Source organism: Megalobrama amblycephala, linkage group LG3 (genome assembly GCF_018812025.1).
Source record: "Megalobrama amblycephala isolate DHTTF-2021 linkage group LG3, ASM1881202v1, whole genome shotgun sequence".
NCBI lineage: Eukaryota > Metazoa > Chordata > Actinopteri > Cypriniformes > Xenocyprididae > Megalobrama > Megalobrama amblycephala.
Window position 1 is genome coordinate 54,907,262 of NC_063046.1, and position 22,885 is coordinate 54,930,146.

At 36.5% G+C, this 22,885-nt stretch overlaps 2 protein-coding genes across 4 annotated transcripts in view; one reads left to right on the forward strand and one right to left on the reverse strand.

The window, feature by feature from the left end:
• Window positions 1-366: 366 nt before the first annotated feature.
• On the forward strand, window positions 367-13,515 carry kbtbd2 (kelch repeat and BTB (POZ) domain containing 2). Of its 2 annotated transcripts, XM_048186103.1 has the most exons (5): window positions 367-870; window positions 7,039-7,145; window positions 7,223-7,426; window positions 10,777-10,942; window positions 11,632-13,515. In XM_048186103.1, the coding sequence occupies exons 3-5, from the start codon at window positions 7,254-7,256 to the stop codon at window positions 13,189-13,191; spliced, it is 1,899 nt and encodes a 632-aa protein (XP_048042060.1). In that variant the 5' UTR covers window positions 367-870; window positions 7,039-7,145; window positions 7,223-7,253; the 3' UTR covers window positions 13,192-13,515. The 2 variants fall into 2 exon arrangements, with proteins under 2 accessions (XP_048042060.1, XP_048042059.1); XM_048186102.1 differs by having other exon boundaries at window positions 7,039-7,426.
• Window positions 13,516-21,311: 7,796 nt separating this feature from the next.
• avl9 (AVL9 homolog (S. cerevisiase)) overlaps window positions 21,312-22,885 on the reverse strand; it is a 46,676-nt gene continuing 45,102 nt past the window's right edge. For both annotated transcript variants that reach the window (XM_048186106.1, XM_048186104.1), the window contains one exon: window positions 21,312-21,976. In XM_048186106.1, the coding sequence (XP_048042063.1) occupies window positions 21,864-21,976 (113 nt within the window). In that variant the 3' untranslated portion in view covers window positions 21,312-21,863. The remainder of the gene's footprint in view (window positions 21,977-22,885) is intronic.

Here is a 22,885-nt window from a genome sequence, read left to right on the forward strand (position 1 = left end):
GACACTGAAGTCATAAGACCTAGTGTAGTTTGTTTATAGACTTCAAAATTAATAAAAGTTGTGTTAATTTGTGAAGATTATCATGATGTACAAAACGTGTAAGTATCATAAACTTTTGTTAGTCGCAGATCTTATTTTCTTCAATAATCCAAAAGCCAATGGAAAAATCCTACTGGGTTGCTGTGAGGAAACAGGGTGATGCTACTCTCTTTAGCAAATCAAAGATAACATGCACGTGAATGGTAGGCCTAATATATTAGATTTAAAATGAGATTAAATAGCCAGTGTGTAAACTGAGGATAGCCTATCGGTCAAACTGTAAGATGCCATCGATATAGACGACATTGTGCGGGCCAGGCGGAAGAAGTTTTCCCCGCCCCCTTCGGTGACACGTTTGTCGTTGGTTTCTATTCTACCGGTTTAATTCTCGGGCTGCTAGCATGCAGCTAGCTTTCCTGATCGAAGCAACTTCTTAAATTAGGCTTCCGTAGCTCACGCGGTGTCTAAAGGCCTGAACAAGTCATTTCATCATTGCATACGGAGTGTAAATGTTTTAAGTGCTTGAGCTGCCTTCGATACATTAATATCCATCTGGTTAATTTCAGTAAAGTATTGCTGTTTGTAGCTAGATGTGCTAATACAGATATATTTAGCAGCATATTGCTAAAGCAATGATCAGTGTGTAATATAAGCTTGAAATCATGATCAGGGCGTCAAGGTGTTTGATGTAGGCAAGTAAAGCATCGGGTTTCGATCCTGGAAGGACCGACCATTTCTAGAATCCTGCTGTCTGTGAAAAAAATTCGTCTTTGTGTGTTGTGGATCCGAAAGAAACGCGCAGCAGCCGGAATTCCAAGCAGCACATCGGAGGTAAGGTGACCTCTAACAGGCCTGTTTAACAGCGTAGTGTTGTTATGATGCGGATAACAGCGTCCCTGCTCGGCTCCAGATGTGATCAAAAGATTACTGAAACTAAAACTTAGCATGTTTGCGTACCACAGTAAGATGCTGTAGTATGGTTTGAGCACTATAATGGGAGCAAAACACGTTCTTCACTTAAGAAGAAATTAAGCTAATATAATCTTTAACTGGTTTTTAAGCTAATATAATATTTAACTGTACTTTACGTGAATATAGTTGTTTCTGAGCTGCTTACAATATATTTCAGCCAATAATATAGGCTGAAAATTGTGGGTGTAATGAGTTCATGTAGTGACATTACTGATCTGATTCTGAACTAATGAGCTTTCACCGGAAAAGGCTCATGTCCCGCCAATTTACAAACCTCATTATAAGAATGGCAGTCGATGCTAATGTATTGATTTCATAGACTGCATCTCGCATTTTCTTAATTCCTTCACATACTGAGAGGACGTCGATAACTACGATGACAACGTCATTTTAGTTATTCACGTTTGATGCATGTTTGGTTAAACTATACCTGAGTGACCGTGACCATACCCTAAGCTGGAAATATGTAACGAGTCACTAATACATTTCAGTAATTAATATTACAGTAATAGCCACAAATAGGTAAAGACAAGGTAACACTAATTTTACATACAACACGCAGCAGGGGTGATTCTAGGGTCAGAGCTTTAGGGGTGCTGAGCAGCACCCAATGAGCCCCACTGCCACCACCCACCCTCTTTTCACACAAAAACAAAAAATATGTCTATTGAAAAATAACTTTATCATTTTAACATTGATTCAACTAACTCCAAAATTCTTCCAAATTTTTTTTTTTTTTTTTTTTTTTTTTAGCCTAGTTATTAATTGAATAACGAGACACAAATTCAGTCGTGTTTGGTCCCATTTATATTTTGATCACAGTGCATGTACACAAAACATTTAGTCCAAAAGTGCGCACATTTGGAGAAATGCACGTTTACCTCAGATTTCATTAGATAGAATAAGCCGGGCCGCACGGCGGGTTTTAATTACCGAGGTCAGAAAATGTAGTATGCTAGGGGGGTTCGGGGGCATGGTCCCCCGAGAAAATTTAGATTTCCCTGGTATACATATGTGCATTTTAAGACGTTTTAAGGCCAACAAATTGGATAACAATAGCTTTAAAACCATGTCAACAAATACATGCATGCACAGTTTTGAGGCAGCTTTAATCGCATGTTTGGTAATTTCATGACTTAACTTACAACAGAACAACGACGGTCATTGCTCGCAGTTTCTTTTGCGCTTTATTTAAGCTATAATAAAGTAATTATGCAGCACGCGCCGGCGCATTTGCTCATGCAATTCTTGAGTGCGCGCCACGAGCATAGTATAACGGCTGATTGGACAGTCGTGTTCATTTTTCTGAGTTTTACCGACATAGCCTGACAACATCTCATCTGACTGCAGTTCACTGTTGTTCAACTGAAGCTCCCTCGTCGTCACCTGTAGCCTACCTTTTCCGCGCTCGTTTGACTTGCGCCTGGCGCTGAGGCGAAGTCGGAACGCGCGTCTGAAAAGTGTCCCGTTTGTTGTGGTCGTAAAGAGACAGTTCTATATAAACGCAGTATTTTATATGCTCTGTTGGTGGTTTGAGGAGTAGCATCACCCAGGGGGGATATTTTTTTTTATACTGACTCCAGTAGGTTACTCACCGATATGGTTTCGGAATCGGAACAACTCTAGGTAAAAAGAAAGAAGTGTGAGACACAGCTTTGGAGCAACTTAGTTGATTCACAACACTACATAACGGGTTCTCACTCTGCGTGTGTTTCGCGCTGGATGACGGTCGTGCTGAGCGGTGCAGGTACAGAGGAGAAGTAGAAGAAGAGAAGAGGATGACATAATTTGCTAAGGGGGATGTTTTCATTTTCATCCTTAACACATACATTTTAAACCACAAACTACAGAGTATGTTTTGGACATTATTTAACCTTGTAAAAGACGAACAAAAATTTTAGAATAACATTTCTTACTCCAAGTTTTAGGGGTGCTGAGCTCCTTTTTAGGGGTGCTAGCCTCGCCCATGGCACACAGTGAAAATGACATGAATATGCGGCAAACTGGGTAACTTATAGCGCATCCATAGTTTGAAATCAAGGGTTTAAAGGCACAATATGTACGATTTTTGCATTAAAATATCCAAAAACCACTAGCACAGTGTTATGTTTTGTTCAGTCGTGTACTTAGATTATCCAGAGTTTTCCCAACAATATTTTAATCCAGAGCAATTCGCTCGGCTATTTTAAAGGGTTAGTTCACCCAAAAATGAAAATTCTGTCATTTATTACTTACCTTCATGCCGTTCCACACCCGTAGGCCTTTTGTAAATCTTCGGAACACAAATTAAGATATTTTAGTTGAAATATGATGGCTCTGTGAGGCCTGCATAGAGAGCAATGACATTTCCTCTCTCAAGATCCATAAAGGTACTAAAGACATATTTAAATCAGTTCATGTGAGTACAGTGGTTCAATATTAATATTATAAAGTGACGAGATTATTTTTGGTGCGGCAAAAAACCAAAATAACGACTTATTTACTGATGGCCGATTTCAAAACACTGCTTCAGGAAGCTTCGGAGCATAATGAATCAGCGTATCGAATCATAATTTGGATCGCGTGTCAAACAGCCAAACTGCTGAATTCACCTGACTTTGGCGCTCCGAACAGCTGATTCGACACAGATTTTTTTTTTTTATGCTCCAAAGCTTCCAGAAGCAGTGTTTTGAAATCGGCCATCACTATATAAGTCGTTATTTTGTTTTGTTTTTTGGCGCACCAAAAATATTCTTGTCGCTTTATAATATTAATATTGAACCACTGTACTCACATGAACTGATTTAAATGTGTTTTTAGTACCTTTATGGATCTTGAGAGAGCCATCGGATTTGAACTAAAATGTCTTAATTTGTGTTCCGAAGATTAACGAAGGTCTTACGGGTGTGGAATGGCATGAGGGTGAGTAATAAATGACATTATTTTCATTTTTGGGTGAACTAAGCCTTTAACAAGTGTAACGGCCCGTGTCATAGAGTACCTCAGAGATGACGTGTTTTTGTATGCAAAACCCGGAAGTGAGTTGGCATTTTAGGACTTCCAGTTCCATCGCCCTAAAGGTTTTTTTGAATGGATTTTTGCTAAATCCCCTGAAATAAGGTCTGTGGTTAACAAAGCATCTAAATATTTTAACGTTTTGATCTATGACATAAAACACACCAGTTATAAACCGCTTGTGATTTAAAAAAATTTTTTTTTAAACCTTTATTGTGACTTAAAAATGGCAGTTGCTTAAAGGGACTACTTCCTTTGGCGGGGACTTTAGATGTCATCATGACAAACAGGACATTTGGACAGCATTTCTCATGAAAAAGTGAATAAGTATTCATACACAGCACAGATCATAATCAGCGAGCATGTTTTTAAATAAAGTTGTTTTTTAAATACATTTTGAGGAAGCTTGGTGGTGGTGACGTTGATCCGTGACCATGGTGTGCTGTAGTCCGTTTATAGCCTACTGTTAGCTTTTTATATCTGACGACTTTATTTAGGCTTCAAAATGTATAAATGTTGTGTTAACTTGTAAAGATTATCTTGATAAAACGTGCATTTGTTAAACACAGAGATTATTTTTTTGCGATTTTCCAAAAGTCTATGGGAAAAATGCATAGGCTTTCAATCGAGGGAACCCGTGCGCAGCTAACTTGGTTGGCCTACAAAAACACGTCATCTCTGAGGTACTCTATTGCGTTGCCAGTCAATAACTTCATGTCCGCATTACCCCTGATTTACGGTCCTACTTCCGTAAAAACCATGGAAACACCAAGGATGCTTTAATATATTATGTGTTTTATTAGATGGGTGAGCAACTGTTTGGATGCCTTTAACAACAGAAAACTAATCATTGTTATATAGCTCAGCACAGTTAGTCTTATTGTTTAAATCACTTGTTTTCTTGATTTATGGCGAGTAACGTGATTGTATCATGCATCAGAGACAACACTTTTTTTTTTGTCAAGTGGCTAACAGAGCATAATCAGAAAGAACTTTTTTTGTAGTAATAGTAATACAGTATTTTCTCCACCATACAATATACTTTAAAATTAACTGCATGCCATTTAGCAACACAAGTTATCCAGCTTTTATTAATGATATTCTAATATCTAGCTTATTTCAGTGTGCTAATGTGTACATTAGCTCATCCATAAACATGATTTCTGCCTCGAGTCCCGTCGGATCTGCTGTGGAGGTGAAGACGACAACTCCCATGATTATTCCCACACTCATTCACGGCGTCATCAAGCTACGCCTTTTTTAATATTTTGAAAAAGCGACCTCTAGCAACGAAACCTGCATGCTATGCTTTTAAAGTTTGTCAATCATGCATCTCCAGCTGAACTCTTCTCCTGTCCTGTCCACATTCAACTTGCAAGGACAGACAGAGTACATGTTGTGTTTTAGCTTCTGTTGTCACAGAAAGAGACACTTTAAAGACTTCCTGTGGTTTTTGACCAAAATAAAAGCTGTTTTAATGTTTGAAAGCAAATAAATTTATACAGCCATAAGTGGTTTTTGACCAAGTGGTTTTTGACCAAAATAAAAGCTCTGTTTTAATGTTTCAAAGCAAATAAATTTATACAGCCATAAGTGTTAGTACTGTACTGTACTTTTGTTCTATAAAATATTATTATTAAATACTTTTATTATATTTTTTAGAGGATTGTCAGTTTTTTTTTTTTTTTTTTTGTCAAATTCAAAATTGCTTTATTGGCATGACTGTTAATATTACAATACTGCAAAGCTTGAAAAAAAAAAAGTGATATATATATATATATATATATATATATATATATATTATATTTATATATATTTATATATATATATATATATATATATATATATATATATATATATATATACACATATATATATATATACACATATATACATATATACATACACACATTTTTTTTTTCAAGCTTTGGCAGTATTGTAATATTTACAGTCATGCCAATAAAGCAATTTTGAATTTACATACAGTACAGTCCAAAAGTTTGGAACCACTAAGATTTTTAATGTTTTTAAAAGAAGTTTCGTCTGCTCACCAAGGCTACATTTATTTAATTAAAAATACAGTAAAAAAACAGTAATATTGTGAAATATTATTACAATTTAAAATAACTGTTTTCTATTTGAATATATTTCACAAAGTAATTTATTCCTGTGATGGCAAAGCTGAATTTTCAGCATCATTACTCCAGTCTTCAGTGTCACATGATCCTTCAGAAATCATTCTAATATGCTGATCTGCTGCTCAAGAAACATTTAATGTGTACAATTGTACAAAATATTTGTGTACAATATTTTTTTCAGGATTATTTGATGAATAGAAAGTTCAAAAGAACAGTGTTTATCTGAAATCTAATCTTTTGTAACATTATAAATGTCTTTACTGCCACTTTTGATTGATTTAATGCATCCTTGCTGAATAAAAGTATTCATTTCTTTAATTTCTTTTCAAAAAAATAAAAATAAAAAATTCTTACTGACCCCAAACTTTTGAACGGTAGTGTATAATGCTACAGAAGCTTTGTATATCAGATAAATGCTGTTCTTTTGAACTTTCTATTCATCAAGGAATCCTGGAAAAAAAAAAAAGTACACAACTGTTTTAAACATTGAAAATAATCATAAATGTTTATTGAGCAGCAAATCAGCATATTAGAATGATTTCTGAAGGATCATGTGACACTGAAGACTGGAGTAACGATGCTGAAAATTCAGCTTTGCATCACAGGAATAAATTACTTTGTCAAATATATTTAAATAGTACACAGTTATTTTAAATTGTAATAATATTTCACAATATTACTGTTTTTTACTGTATTTTTAATTAAATAAATGTAGCCTTGGTGAGCAGACGAAACTTCTTTTAAAAACATTAAAAATCTTAGTGGTTCCAAACTTTTGGACTGTACTGTATATAAACAAACAAAATCAATATAATATAATAAAATATCAAATATTAAAGCACTTTTTTTTTGTTGTCTTTATCTGTCTAATGTGCCCATTTTGTTCACACTGCAGGTGCTCTGATGATCTCCCTCTACCTCACGCTTCCTCATCTCTGAATCCCAACATCCTGCAAGACAGCTGAACACCGGGGAGTGCTGTGAAAGTTGTGACTCAGCATGGTAGAGGAATAACCTTAATTTCAAAGTATTCTGGGAACAGGCATTTGTAGAAAGGAACCTTTACTCTTTGACATCAGAAAGCTGGTTGAAAACTCATGGGATACGAACATGTCGGAGGTTGGAGAGCGTCGGCCAGTCAACACAGATTATGCCGTTTCTGTTCTGGAACAGCTGAAGTTTTTCTACGAGCAGAAGTTGTTGACTGACATCACTCTGCTAGTGGAGGAGAATGAGTTTCCCTGCCATAAGATGGTGCTGGCCACCTGCAGTGCTTACTTCAGGTGGGTAGAGCAGGTGTTTGTGAATACATGACCATTTAACTGATTGTTCTATCAACCGTTTTATAAAAAGTAGGCTTTAGAATTTGTGTATATGTATAAAAGTGTTACAAAAATGTGAAATGCTTTAAAATTCTGCTTTTTACAGGTACCATTTTTAATGATATTATTCCACAATTTCAACATCGCAACATCGAATGGAAACATACCTACTGTCTATCACTGCAGTTTCAGATTAATTTGTGCATATAAATACAATTGTAAATCCAGAAACTTTGCAGTGTACTTTGCAAAGTGTATATGGATTATAAACCGAAAGCGAGCAAAAAACACTCCCATTATAATCACTGAAGCTGTCAATATCGTGGGCAACATTCAGTGCCTGCTCATTAAGATCTACACTCCAGCGAAAACTCAAACAATAATCAAAAAATTGAGCCTTCTTAAGGACCCCCCCCTTAGTTACTGTTGCTTTGCCCGACAAGCCATGGGGCTCTCACGCTACATTGTCATTAAGAAATTCAAACAATATTTAAGAAATACAGTTTTGTGGCTTATTTTTTGTTGTGACAGATCACTGTTGTCTCAGTTCAAGTGGCATGTGAACCAATCATCTCTTCCTATTAGTAATAAACATGAATTAACATTAGAAGGTATGTTGTTTCAATTGCAGACAGACATCTGTTAGTAAACATTGTGATGTTTTTTTGTGGGTGGAACTTAGGTGGAGACAGTATGATTCCCCTGACCACTTCACTAACGCTAGCAAGCAAGATGGCCGACCCGTACACACTCACTCAATGGATGGACGATCTGACAGGATTACCTCCACTGCACTTATGGCAACTGTCTCATTTGTTTAGTCTCTGGTCATTAGACCTAACTGCTAGTTGTACGACTAACAAAGTTGAAGTTAAATCTCTTTTGCCACCCAGTCCGGCTGAAGGGGCTATATTGGCCACCTCCAGTTTTTTAAAACATCATTTTAAAGCTAGTAACAGAGGCTTGAGCATTTGATATGTTGTTATTGGAAAGAGATTGATAGATTGCTTAAGTGTGTGTGTGAATTACATCAGTCTGTGTGTCTCTCAACAGTTTTAGGCAGCAGCATCTCTACTAATGTCTAGGGCTGGGCATTGACACAAATTTCATGTTTCGATTCACAAACTTTTGATTCGATTTCAATTTGATATATATATATATATATATATATATATATATATATATATATATATTACCTATTAGGTACAATACATAGCAAATTTCCTCAAGGGAAAAAAATCTGCGACTTATGCTACCCTTACGTGCTATAGGAAATTTGATAATTCCCACTTCTGAAGTCGTGATTACGAGCTTATCACATTCAAGTTTCGACACGAGAGGGCGTTCGTGTGCATGGAGAGAGACAGTGACTTACATACCACGCAGAATCGATGTGCTACATGTAAACGATATTGTTTGTTGTATTTTCTTGTCAAAATAATGGAGTTATTTTGGAATTATTCAGCTATTAAGAGCACACAGAAGGGATGCCGGTTCCTTCGGTAGTGGAACTAATGCACAATCTCATTGGCTGGCACTCATCTATTACCTTTCCTGTTTTAATTTCAGCAATTCGAGTCGAGCGAACACCGACAATGTAATTACTATTCATGAACCCAGCAGCTCATCAATCTTTAGTGCACTGTATATTGGTTGTAGTAGTAGTAGTAGTAGTAGTAGTAGTAGTAGTAGTAGTAGTAGTATCTTTTAATAATAATTACTGACCAACAATATCTTAAGCATCACCACCATTCCTAAGTTCAGTTAACATGACAAATATGCATTATTTATGCATTAATATATTATTATTATTATTATTATTATTAATACATGGTTACCAAGTTTTAGTTCCAATTACTAAAGTTCTATCATTAAATAGTGCTTGATTGTCATAAAATCATATAATGCTTGATTGAATGACTGATGTTAAGTGTACGTTCAGATATTTAAAAAGTGGTGCCATTTTACAAAGATTAAAAATTTACTAGTCAATGGCGATTCTGTTGCCAAGGTGTGCTTAAAGGGTTGGGAAGCACATCTCTGTAGCCTTATGTTGGTTCACCTTTCACCTATGCCATTTACATATCTGTAAACATACTTTGGTATGTTGCATAACCTGCTTTCTGGAATACCGCCCAAAAAGTACTTGGGTACTCTTGCCCATCTGTAAAGAATTTTATCAATGATAAATATATTAATAAACATACCACATGATTGTTTTAAGAAACAGAGATTTAATGGTGTAGTTAAAACATAAAAAAAATTGTATGTTCACTTTAATTTTAACACATCAGCAGGTCTCAATGCTAAGGATTTTTTTCAACTGGCCTGGTCAGGCAAGTGATTCAAATCACATGGTATGTTTATTAATATATTAATCCTTGTTAAACCTACAAAAGTTATTCAGTGAAGAGCAGTTGAGCAGATTTTCTCTGTCTTTTGTTGTTTGATTAACATTAAAAACACGGATGGCAGCAGGAATATTACGCTGCTGTCACTTTAAGACTGAATGCATGGATTCAATATACTGTTACACATACGTTTTCTTTCTCATCCGTTTACGTTCAAGTAAGACATAACTGACGGTGTTTACGTGAATACTCGCCAAGACCAGCATTTTGACACACTTTGTTGTGTGTATATTTCCCTTCAAGCGCAAGAAGACTCGAAAGAGAGCTCAACTCAGTACTCACAAGCCGTTTTCTTTGCATGAATGCACACAGAGAGTTGTGATTTCTCTTTCGCGGCTTATTGAGTTTGAATCTGATTCTGAATGGTTAATTGCTTGAATGTTTAATTTCACCAGACTTAAAAACATCTGCAAAAAAAATTTGTGACGACACAAATAACGCACAATGCTCACACAAATAAACTTTTGTGACAACACAGCACTGGCCCAATTGGGCAAGTGACAAAACTGTCCTGAGCGTCTTTCACACTGGTCCCGGGCCATCGGGCAGTCCTTATTGTCGAGCCCTGCATTAGTAATGTTTCTATCTTTTCCCCTAGTGACAAGTGATAGTCATCACAAGAATGTTTTTCTTTAAGTAGGTCTGGGACTGGCATACTACAATAAAATTATTATTTTTTTCTCTTTAAAATTTTTGATTCACATAAGCAGACTTGTAGTAAATTGCATGTTGTTTTGTTTAGTAGCCTAATATTTAGGTTTTGTGGGAAAAAAAAAAAAAAAAAACCTTTTTCTTCAGAATCATGAGAACTTTAATAGATGAATCCATTTTTTTTTTTTTACCGTATTAAAAGTAGTTATTTGTTTTGACCCGTTTTTAAATTTTTTTTTCTTCCTCTAGGGCCATGTTTATGAGCGGGCTCAGTGAGAGCAAACAGACCCATGTTCATCTTAGAAATGTTGACCCCATCACACTGCAGACCATCATAACCTATGCTTACACCGGCAACTTGGTCATCAACGACACCACTGTGGAACCCCTCTACGAGACGGCCTGTTTTCTTCAGGTTCGAAAGACATGAACATACACTTCCACAGGTTAACGCATTAAAAGAAGTCAACCATTCCTCTCACATATACATAAATATACATGCACAATCCTCACACTGACTTGTTTTGACAAGTTTTCAACTTGCTTCACTCAAAAAGCCTATCTGTCACACATCACCGTCACAACATGCCATTGTTGCAGACTTTAAGCAACACAGTCTGGCATTTTTAGAGGTCTCATCTGTAAAATGTCCACAAATGGTTATCAGCCAATAAGGTGAATGGCTGATCATCGTGAAATTTGGGATGTGCATGACGTTTACAAAAAAAATTTTTTACTGTAAATTTGTTGCTGTATTTGTTAATCTTTGTTAACGTTAATGAAAATACAGCTGTTCATAGATTGTTCATGTAACTTCACAGTGCATTAACTAATGTTAACAAACACAAACACAACTCTTGATTTTAATGTATTAGTAAATATTGAAATTAACATTAACAAAGAATAATAAATGCTGTAGAAGTGCGGTTCATTATTAGTTCATGTTAACTAATGTAGTTAACTGTTAACTAATAAACCTTTATAAAGTGTTACCAAAACAAACTACCTTTTAGAAGTGGGTCGGTTAGAGAATCTTAATATCTACAATACAGTTATTTAATTTTTATGTCTACTTATTTCTGCATTTCATTGATTTCCTCTCAGGTGGAAGATGTGTTACTGCAGTGTCGAGAATACTTGGTCAAGAAAATCACAGCTGAAAACTGCGTCCGCATGCTAAGCATTGGCGACCTGTTCAGTTGCACAGAGTTGAAGCAAAGTGCTAAGCGCATGGTGGAGCACAAGTTTTCTGTTGTCTACAGACAGGAAGCTTTCTTGCAGCTCTCGCACGAGCTCCTGCTGGACCTCCTGAGCAGCGATAATCTCAACGTGGAGAAAGAGGAAACGGTACGTGAGGCGGCCATGCTGTGGCTGGAATACAACATGGAAGCACGTTCTCAGTATCTCTCCTCTGTCCTCAGCCAGATTCGAATTGATGCGCTTTCTGAGGTGACCCAACGTGCCTGGTTCAAAGGTCTTCCACCGAATGACAAATCAGTGGTAGTCCAAGGCCTGTACAAGTCTATGCCAAAGTTTTTCAAGCCCAGACTGGGCATGACCAAGGAAGAAATGCTGATTTTTGTAGAGGCTGAACCGCCAGCTGAAAGCCACCCGGTTGTGATAGGTCCACGTCACACTGTTATAGTCTGTTATAGTCCTCAAGCGGAGAAGGTCTATAAACTGTGTAGCCTGCCTGGAGACTTGCAGAAGGTTGGGACATTGGTCACCCCAGACAATGATGTCTACATTGCTGGTGGACAGATACAACTGAAGAGTGCACTAGCAACCCACGGTAGCAAAAGCTGCAAGCTGCAGGCTGCCTATTGTTCAGTGGACAGCTTCTACTGGCTGGATGCCCAGCAGAATGCATGGGTGGCGAAAACGCCCATGCTTTACGCTCGCACTAAACCATCACTGGTGTATTGTCAGGGTTTCATCTACGCTATAGGCGGTGATAACGTGGGTGGCGAGTTGAATAAACGCACAGTGGAGCGATACGATTGCGAGCGGGATGAATGGAGCTTGACCAGCCCTCTTCCCTGCGCGTGGAGTTGGAGCACAGCGGTAACAGCTCGGGACTGCATTTACGTCATGACACATGACCTCATGTACTGCTACTTCCCTCGTGCCGACACCTGGGTGGAAATGGCCATGCGGCAGACTAGTCGCTGCTTTGCTTCCGCAGCTGCATTAGGAGATCTCCTCTTCTATATCGGTGGTCTACATGTGGTGGGCAACTCGGGTTTGCGTCTGCCGACGAGCACTATTGATGGCTCCTCTGTTACGGTAGAGATATACGATGTCAACAAAAACGAATGGCGTCTGGCTGCCAACATCCCAGCCAAGCGATACTCTGACCCCTGTGTGCGCGCCGTGGTGCTACTGAATACGCTGTGCATCTTTATACGTGAGACGCACTTAAACGAACGGGCAAAGTATGCTCTATATCAATACGACCTGGAGCTCGATTGCTGGTCCTTGCGGCAGCCTGTGTCAGAGCGTGTGCTCTGGGACCTCGGCAAAGATTTCCGCTGTGCTGTGGGTAAATTATACCCGTCCTGCCTTGACGAATCACCCTGGAAGCCACCCACTTACCTCTTCTCCCCTGATGGAGCTGAGGAGTTTGAGATAGATGAGGACATGGTGTCACTGCCTCATGTATAGTTAATGGCATCATCTTTGAAACTTAACCTGTAATTTATCCACTGTTCTGAAAGGTGATTGAGCTGATGGACGGTCTTCCCTTAATGCCTAACATGCTCATGGAGATCAAATATTTAATTGGAAACGGAAACGTTTAATTCAAATTTTGTTCCAGCTTAGACGTGTAGTTTTGATCTTTCTCATGGAGTTTGACAACATGAATATTTCATTTCTGTAACATAAATATTTCATTTTCTACAAGTTTGGCATTCTGTTTTAACAATTTGATGGTGTAAATGGATGATATTGCGATTAAACTTTCTTTGGTGGAAAATGGCAACTGAACACCCCGACTTATTAAATTTCTCACTGTTCCTTTTGTCTGATTCATCTTCCAGAAATTAATTGCTCACCTTTCTCCTAAATGTCAGCAGGGTACAGAAGGGTCAAGGGGTTGGTGAGATATTTTCGTACCGAATGTTATTTGATGTTTTGGTTTGCCACTGGTTTGGTGACTTGCTTCACATTAATGTTGTTGTCGTCGTTGTTCTGCATCTGTATCCTCATAGTTGACGTTCTCTGTGGTCTTCCTGGGTATGACATCTTTTGAACCCTTAGAAGGGTGTTTAACATTCACAACCAGAAACACACTAGCAATACCTCAGGGTGCTTTTCCAGCCTCATTTAATTAAAAAAAAAAAAAAAAAAAAAAAAGTGTGTGTGTATATGTATATATATGTATATATATATATATATATATATATATATATATATATAATACACACACACATACACACACACATATACACGCGTTGGCTACACACACGCATATACATACATACACGCATACGGTGTTTCCCATTAATTACCTTGCTTGACTGTTGTGGTCCCCACAGTCTAGGGCTAGGCTAATATGTACCGCCAGTTTAATAATGAACCGAAAATATTTTAAACTTCTTATAACATAAAAGGTCTCTATCGTTATTTTGCGCCATTGCTTTGACAACGTATTTGTCAGACGAAGATCGAAAATGCGATATGGCTTTGTGCCCTTACCAAATCGCAGCAAAACTGTGATTTAATTAAACAAGTGTTTAGTCTGTGATCTGTTGCTTTCAGTGTCTCAGTCAGAACAGAACAGCTGAGTCCACATTGAATGAATGCAGTGAACTCCATCTCTGCATGTGCACCAGTTAAGTTGCACATTATTTTCACATTTTTGTGGGTAGATGAGTACAGCTTCTCTTTAGATTTGTAATGAGATGCGTAAAACTTTTCACAGAAACTGTAGTTTTCCGCCAAAATAAAAGCTCAAACGTTTTATCTCTTTCAAGTGTAGAAATTAGGTCAAAAGTATTGTATTTTCCCTACTGTATTAAAGTAAAATACTTATGAAATATTAATTTTCATTTATTTTACAGTGCATTTGTTTTACAATACATTACTATTACAATCATATAGTAGTAATAATAAAAAATTATTATATTCTAATCGTTTGGATTCCTAAAACATCAGTGTGAATGTAATGTAGATTGAGACACTAAAAAGAGGTTAGAATCCCCTTTGACATTCAGCTACAAGCCAATTCACTGACTTTTTTCTTTGTTCAGTTTGGATACTGAACATGGGTTGGAGCTCTTAATTTTGAACTCAAAGTGCACCAGATTGATGAATTTAACTTTAAAATGTACAAATTTGACACTAGAGGGGCCGATGTCCACCCACCATAATCTCTGTAAATTCAAAACCGTATATTTTTCTAGATATTTTCAAGATCATTTTGTAAAATGGAAGTACACTTTACAGATTAAACAGAGCTTGTACAAATATACAGATTGGAAAGGGTTTAAATAAAGTTTTTTTATGGTTGTTCAATGAACCATAAACAATTATTGCACATGTACCTGTGGAACGGTCCTTAAGACACTAACAGTTTACAGATGGTAGACAATTAAGGTTACAGTTTCAATAACATAGGGCACTAAAAAGACCTTTCTACTGACTGAAAAACACCAAAGTGCTACAGGGTGACTGGAAGGACATCTGATTATCCCCCACAGACGTGTTTGAGAATTTTTAAGTGCCTTCGATAAAGAGTGGCGTAACATGTCACAGAAAGAACTGGCAAATCTAGTGCAGTCAGTGGATGAGATGCAATGTAGTACACATTAAAACAAAAAAGCAGTTGAAAGTGAGAGGATTCCGTTGAGATATAAGATAAAAAAAGCATCTACAAATTGCCCTTAGTGTTTATCTGCACTGATCGTAAAGTTTGTTCTAATACTGTATTATGGTTATTACTTTTGCTGCTGTTATTGTGTAATAGTGTGTACAAAGCTGTTCCTTCCTGCTAGACTGAACCCACACTTTTGGTTTTAAATTATTTCATACTGCTATTTTTAATAACTTGTTATAAAAGAATATTATTGACTATTTCTGTTGCTTGTGACATTCAGGTGAAGATGGGCCTAAAACATCAGGTTCACATGGACGGCTGTTTTCTGACAGCATTGTTTTCAATAATAGTAATACATTATTTTAAAAAGAAAGAAACATCAGTACCAGACCAATTTCCTTAATTTTGTAAGTTATAATCACTATGCTACAGTAGTATGCTGAAGCAGGTGTCAATGTTTGGTTTTTGTTCATTGTTTTCTTTCATTATTGCGCCGGTAACAGACGTCAAGGAGATGTTTATCCTCAAATCTGAGTTAAGAATCAGATAGATGTATCTTTGATAGATGTAATTTGCTCATCAAGAGATCTTCACAAAACTTTTGCTTCACGATGAAGTTGAAATTAAAGAAAAACAAATACCAATTTGCCATTTTTTTTTTTTTTTTTTTTTTTTTCCTGAATGTGAAAATGTGTTAATTCAAGCTTGTGTACCTTGAAGCATTTGTGTTCACTGGGTAGAATTTCATGCCGACAGATGACAAAAGAAGTTTGCATGAGCAGATTTTCTGCATAATTATATTATATTGGGCACAGACTTTGACAGCTGACAATTTCCTCCTGGTGTGGCTGAGCTTTGGGCAGTTTTAAAATAGGCAATATGTAATGACCTATTTATTTAGTATTTATGAAGTCTCTTGTTCTAAAACTTGATGGCTGCATTAAGAGATTGTATATCCACAGTTGCTTGAAAGATATGAACGCACACCTTGGCTGCCTCTGTAAACCTTACAAACACATTTTTCAGTTGATTAATCTAATCACATGGATGGCAAATACATCACCTAACCTATTCGTATGATAAAATAATGTAGAGAGATCTCATTCAGCTCTGTGCCTCAATTTTTACTGGAGTGCAGTTGGATGCTATTTAACATGTTTTGCAAATGTTTGAAAAATAAATAACTCCCATCTCTTGTTTGCATATTTACTGTATTCAATCAGACTTTCTGCACATCAAGGATTGTCAAGGAGTGGTGTTTCTCTGAAGTTGTTTTCTCAAGATTATGTGGCAAGACCAAAGAACAAATTGTTGACCAATGGCAGAAAAATAAAGTAATTTTAAAATCTCCATATTTTCTGATAAAAAGACTAAGGTTTGGACACTTTCTGAAGGCTTCAGTTCAGGGAAAACTCATAGTAGCCTACACTAAGTCCATTTACTGCAGTGCATCATTTCAAAGAAAATAAAATCACATCTATATACTAAAGTTATTTACATAAATACATCATTCTTAGTAAAAGCATTTTTTTAAATCTGTCAAGGAGTATCTTATACATTTATAATTGTCTTATAAAGTGTTATTTGATTATAAGACCGTCTTTGCAACATTTAAAGTTCAAACATTCACTGAAATAAATGGATCATAAAAGAAACACAATGAGCACATTAATAATGACACTTAAATGGTCAAACTGAAAAAAAGATGGTTTTCAAACTTGCATAACATGAGTGTGTGGCCTTGTTTAAAATCCTACACAATGTCGTTCTGCATATGTACCTTGCACAAAATGCTAAATTTCTTCCATTCATTAGATTAAGGTTATTTTACATTTGCTATTTCAAAGAGGTGAATGTTTTCCTAGTTAGCATCACACCCTTAGACCCTGCTAATAAATGCTGTATGATGGAAAAATGCATTTGACAGCCATGTCCAGCTCAGCCAATGAAGGGCCAAACCCTCTGCGTGTTTATGTGGTATCTTCAGCCAATCAGTAATTAATAACAATGCTGATTTCAAATCATGTAATCTAGCAACTGTCAGTGAGATGAAGGCTAACATACTTTTATACAGGTAAGAGTGACCACCTTAGCAAACATGCTTAGTATAAAGTCGTAAAACTGTATTCACTGCATGAATAATCTATCTCAGTGCAATGCGCTTGACTTGAGCTTTATTGTACAGTGTCACAATTGAACTAGAATTAGAGCTTTTAACAGCATTTTCTTGACATTATTTGATAAACAGAGTGTTTAATTCAGCTTCTAATTCCCTACATTGTGTGGGGATGTGTACACAAATTTGATCGCTGACAAGGATACTTTTGGGACACTGATGACTCATTTTCCAGTGAAATGACAATGTATTTGTTGTACATTTCATTTAGGAGTCACATTCGTGGTCTTTGCGCTTCAAAAGTGGCTGAACACCTGAAATATAAATTTACATTTTTTATTTTAAAATCAGTGTAATATATTTTTGTCCAAAAATATTTTGGCAGCAGCTATTTACACTAAGTGCAAATAGTAATAGATGCTGTTTACACTAAGTGAAAATAGCATATTGCTAAGAAAATGCTGCTATTGTAACTGTGTAAATAGAATATAATGCTATTTACACTAGGTAATGTAAAAATATCAGTTTTTTGTAATAAGAGTAAATAGTAATTTGATGCTATCTATACTTTATATTGGCAGATACTATTTGCACCTCAGTATTTTTGTACATTAACAGAATGCAATAATATCATAGATTCTATTTATTAAAATTATTAAATGGATGCTGCCTTATTGGGAGAATAAAAACCCTCCATACACCTTGCCCAGGCCCTAACTCTACCCAATAAATACTTTTAATATTATTAAGAAGATTGAGTGAAAGTAGTTCTGGTGCATAAAGGGCACCTCAAGAGGTAAAGCCCAGGGGCCTCTGACAGTCTTAATGCGGCCCTGACCACAGGCCCCGCCTACTGGCTTTCAGTCGCCTAATGGCTGAAACTTTTGTTGACAGATTTTTTTTTGTGCAAAAAAATGTATCATTATAAGTGAATCAAGTAACATATTAAAACAATAATAACTCCTTTAAACCCCTGCCAAAAGAATATATGTATTGACATCACTTTTACACGCTTCTAGCGTGGAAGTTAACTTATAACGAGAGATTTTGCAAATTCTCAGTCGATCTGAGTGGCAAAACATCCTGCATCATGACTGGCTTTAGTAAGGAAAACTGTGAAAATAGGAGTAAAACAAACAAATGTCTCCTCCAAATTAAAGGAAGTTGGACTCGATAGTGATCCTTAGAACTGGTGGTCCATGGAAATGACATGTGGCCAGGAATAGGGTTTCCAAACATTTAATTAGACGCCAGGGAAATACATAAAGCAAAGCCTGTGCACACTTCATCTGCTAGACAACACTAAAATACAATATAGCTAGATCTAAATCTGGATAATCAGTTATATCTTTGTTACATATTGCCATATAGCCTAGCCCTAAAACTTGTTAGAGCACTAAGGCACTATAGACATAACCATAGGTGGACTCCAGGGTAAGGCTAGAAGCGCTTCCTCCTTAAAAACACATTTAAATAGAATTTCATGAAATAGTTACATGTTGTCTATTATACCCAGCACAATGAATTATTTGTTATTAAAGTGGCTATGTTCACAAACCACTATAATTTGAACAGAAAAGCAAGCATACTGTATGCGTGACTTGGCATGGCAGCCAGTTCGAATAATAAATAACATTGCCTTACCTAATGCAGCAAAACAAGTTTTCTTTAAATTCTGAAATGAATATATTCCATAGAATACATGCAAAGAGTGCTCCCTTTATAATCACTAAAAAGCTGTCACTCATCTTAGCCCACATAATGACTAAAGTTTGTTTGTTATAAGTTAACTTATAACGAGAGGATTTGCAAGCATACAAAACCCCCTGTGTTTTCAGTGGTGAACGTTGATTGCTTAAACATGTCCGATTTGCCATTGCATTCAAGAACTCAACAGATATGTTTGTCATTGGCTACATAGATCAACACAGCAAAAAATGTTGTAAAGAGAAACGCTCTCATGAGTGCAATCACCAAATCTGTTTTGCCAATATGCTTTTATTATGGAGAAAACTGATCCTAGACCAGCAGTTATTGGCAACTTTTCACTCTAAAAGCAATCAGAAGCAGCAGCAGCAGTCAGTGGTTTGAGTGAGAAAATTCCACGCTAGTCCAAAGGCCCAGCCATACACACGATCTGCCTATGGAAATAACAGTAGGTGTGTTCAACTTTATGAATTTATTATGACTTTCTGTAAATTGTGAAGCGCTATACAAATCAATCTGACTTGACACTTGGTCGTACTTAAAGACAGGATTTGTTAGTGTAATTAAAGTGATTATCTATCTATCTACAGTGCTCAGCGTAAATGAGTACACCCCTTTGAAAAGTAACATTTTAAACAATCTCTCAATGAAAACAAAAACAATTTCCAAAATGTTGACAAGAATGAGTTTTATATAACATCCGTTTGAAGTGAAGTGAAGTGAAATGAAATGACATGTGGCCAAGTATAGTGACCCATACTCGGAATTTGTGCTCTACATTTAACACATCCAAGTGCACACACACAGCAGTGAACACACACACACACACCGTGAACACACACCCGGAGCAGTTTAACTTATAACATGAAAGTAAGGTTAATAATATAACTTAGAGAACAAAATTTTCAGTTTTACTCAAATTAGGGTGATGCAAAAATCAGTACACCCACTGAAAGTCTCGGGAGCAAAGCTAAATTTTAGACTACAAATGTCTAATTTAACAAGAATTCAACCACAGGTGAGTCTAATTATTTATTACACAGGTGTCCAGCAGACAGTTGACTATAAAAGGGTGTTAAAACCCGTTCCCATTTCATGCTGTCAGCAATGGCACCACATAGAAGAGAAATGTCACAAGACCTGAGAAAGAAAATAATTTCTTTACACCAGAAATGTGAAGGCTACAAGAAGATCAGCAAAACTTTACTTATCAGTCAGAATACTGTAGCAAGAGTGGTACAAAAATTTTAAAAAGATGGAACTGCAACCATCTCACAGAGACGTCCACGGAAGTTAACACCTCGACAGGAGCGTCTTCTGATGAGAAGGGTTGAAGAAAATCAGCATGCAAGTTCACTGATTGATTTCATTGATGGCATCATGAATTCACAGATGTACTACTCTATACTGAAAGAGAAGATGCTCCCATCACTCCGTGCCCTTGGTCATCGTGCACTTTTCCAACATGACAATGATCCTAAACACACATCTAAGGCCACTGTTGGATTTCTGAAGAAAAACAGGGTTAAAATGATTCAGTGGCTCCTGATCTGAACCCAATCAAGCACCTATGGAGAATTCTGAAGAGACAAGTTGAGCATCCCTCTCCATCCAGCATCCAGTCTCTAAAAGAGGTCATTCTTGAAGAAAGGAAAAAGATGGATGTTGCAAAATGTCAACTTGTTCATTCCATGCCCAGAAGACTTGGTGCTGTCATTAAAAATCATGGAGGCCATACAAAGTACTAGATGTAGTAGTTTTTGCATCACCCTAATTTGAGTAAAACTGAAAAATGTGTAATCTAAGTTATTAACCTTACTTTCATGTTATAAGTTAAACAGATGTTATATTAAACTTAGTCTTGTCAACATTTTGGAAATTGTTTTTGTGTTCATTGAGATATTGTTTAAAATGTTACTTTTCAAAGGGGGTGTACTCATTTACGCTGAGCACTCTATCTATCTATCTATCTATCTAGAGTGCAGTGTGCTTGCAGAGAGATTATATCAATATTTTGTTGTGTTGCGTTTGGTGTGGACAGACAAATTGCTTGTCGCGAGAATCTTTTCGCATCGCGTCTGGTTAGGACACAGTGTTACTCCTGGGTCATTTTCATCAATGAATGAAAATTACAAAGATTTGTGTAATATTTGTTAAATTGCATTCTCTTTATTGAGTTATATGACTGATCTGAACACGATGTAGGTCCATTTTATGCACAGACTCTATAGTGTCACTGTTTTTTTATTTGTGAGAAAAGTGGACAGCGACAGCTTTAAATAACACAGGCTAATTGTGACCACAATGTATAATTTTCATATGCCATTAGAGATTATTAGTGTGCTATTTGTAGGAAAAATACCTATAAAAACATTTGGTAACCTGTTCTCAGAATAGACAGGTTTCATGAGTCCCAAAACCATTAACAATCCCACATGGAACACCTGAAAATAGTGGATTTTGTCATTGTAGTTTCATGGTAACAAATACTGTAATAAAAACATTTATTATAGTATTTGTTTCCATGAAACTACAATGAGTACTAAATCTAAAATCAAGACAGCTGCTCTAATTCTCTTTTTATTTTAAATTTTCTCTTTCTCTATAAAAATCTTCATTGTCATATATCCAAACAACAGAGATGTGTGCAATGTCTGCAGTATTGTCTTCTCTTTAGTACTTAGAAGTACTTAGTCAGTCCGTAGACTGTGGAGATGCACTGACTGCTGCGGTTGGCTGACCCAGCATGGAGAACCAGGACGACATGGCTGATTTAGCGACGGTCAAAGCTCCACCTACTGACTGACCTAAAATAAAATATAATAATAATAAATTAAAGCCAAGCAAGAAATAACTGCAGGAGCTACAAAACATGGTGCTCAAAAACAAACAAACAAACAAATAAATAAATAAAATCATTATACCAATAATTACTTAAAAGTTCTAGGATCATAACTAGGATGAACCAAGACCTGTTATATAGCTCATCTGGAAAGCATCACATTCTAATATATTCTTAAACATTCAAAATCAAACAATTTCCTTTTCCTTGTTTCAGCAACTTATTTCACTGCACACAACAAACACATTGTAAAGCGCCTTGCAAATGTATTCTTTCTTCTTTTTCTTTTCTTTTTTATTTCATTTTCTTTTTTACATGTTGCAACCTTATGTTGAAATGCTTTATTTTTCATTTTGTGGCAACTGGCAAGCAGTACGAGGCAGAGGGCCATGAGAATGGGGCGAGGCCAGTGGTGCGAGTGTTAATGAGCGTCACTTGCGTGCCGCACTGGTCTCTAGTTTATCATGTAAGAGCTCCAGGAGCATAAAGGAGGATCTCCTCTGAGATACGATTTCATTATCACTCACGCCACGGGCCTCATTCCGTTCTCACGGCCCTCTGCCTCATCCTGCTTGCCACACATATAAATATACACTCCGTACCCCATAACGACAAAGCAAATACCAGATTTGTGATAACTTAGCAAATGTATTGAAAAACTAAAATAATTACATTGCAAACTTTGATTGGAGTTAACCTGTGACATGATTTGAAAAAGGCACACACCTGTCTTAATGTCATGGTTATGTTCTGTTATGTGGGCTTTTATTTTGTCATTTTTTTCTGTTTCCTTTAGTTCCTTTTTCTCCGCTCTGTTTAGTTTCAGTTTCCATAATTACTCATTACTTCTTTGTTAGTTTCCATTGGTATCCAT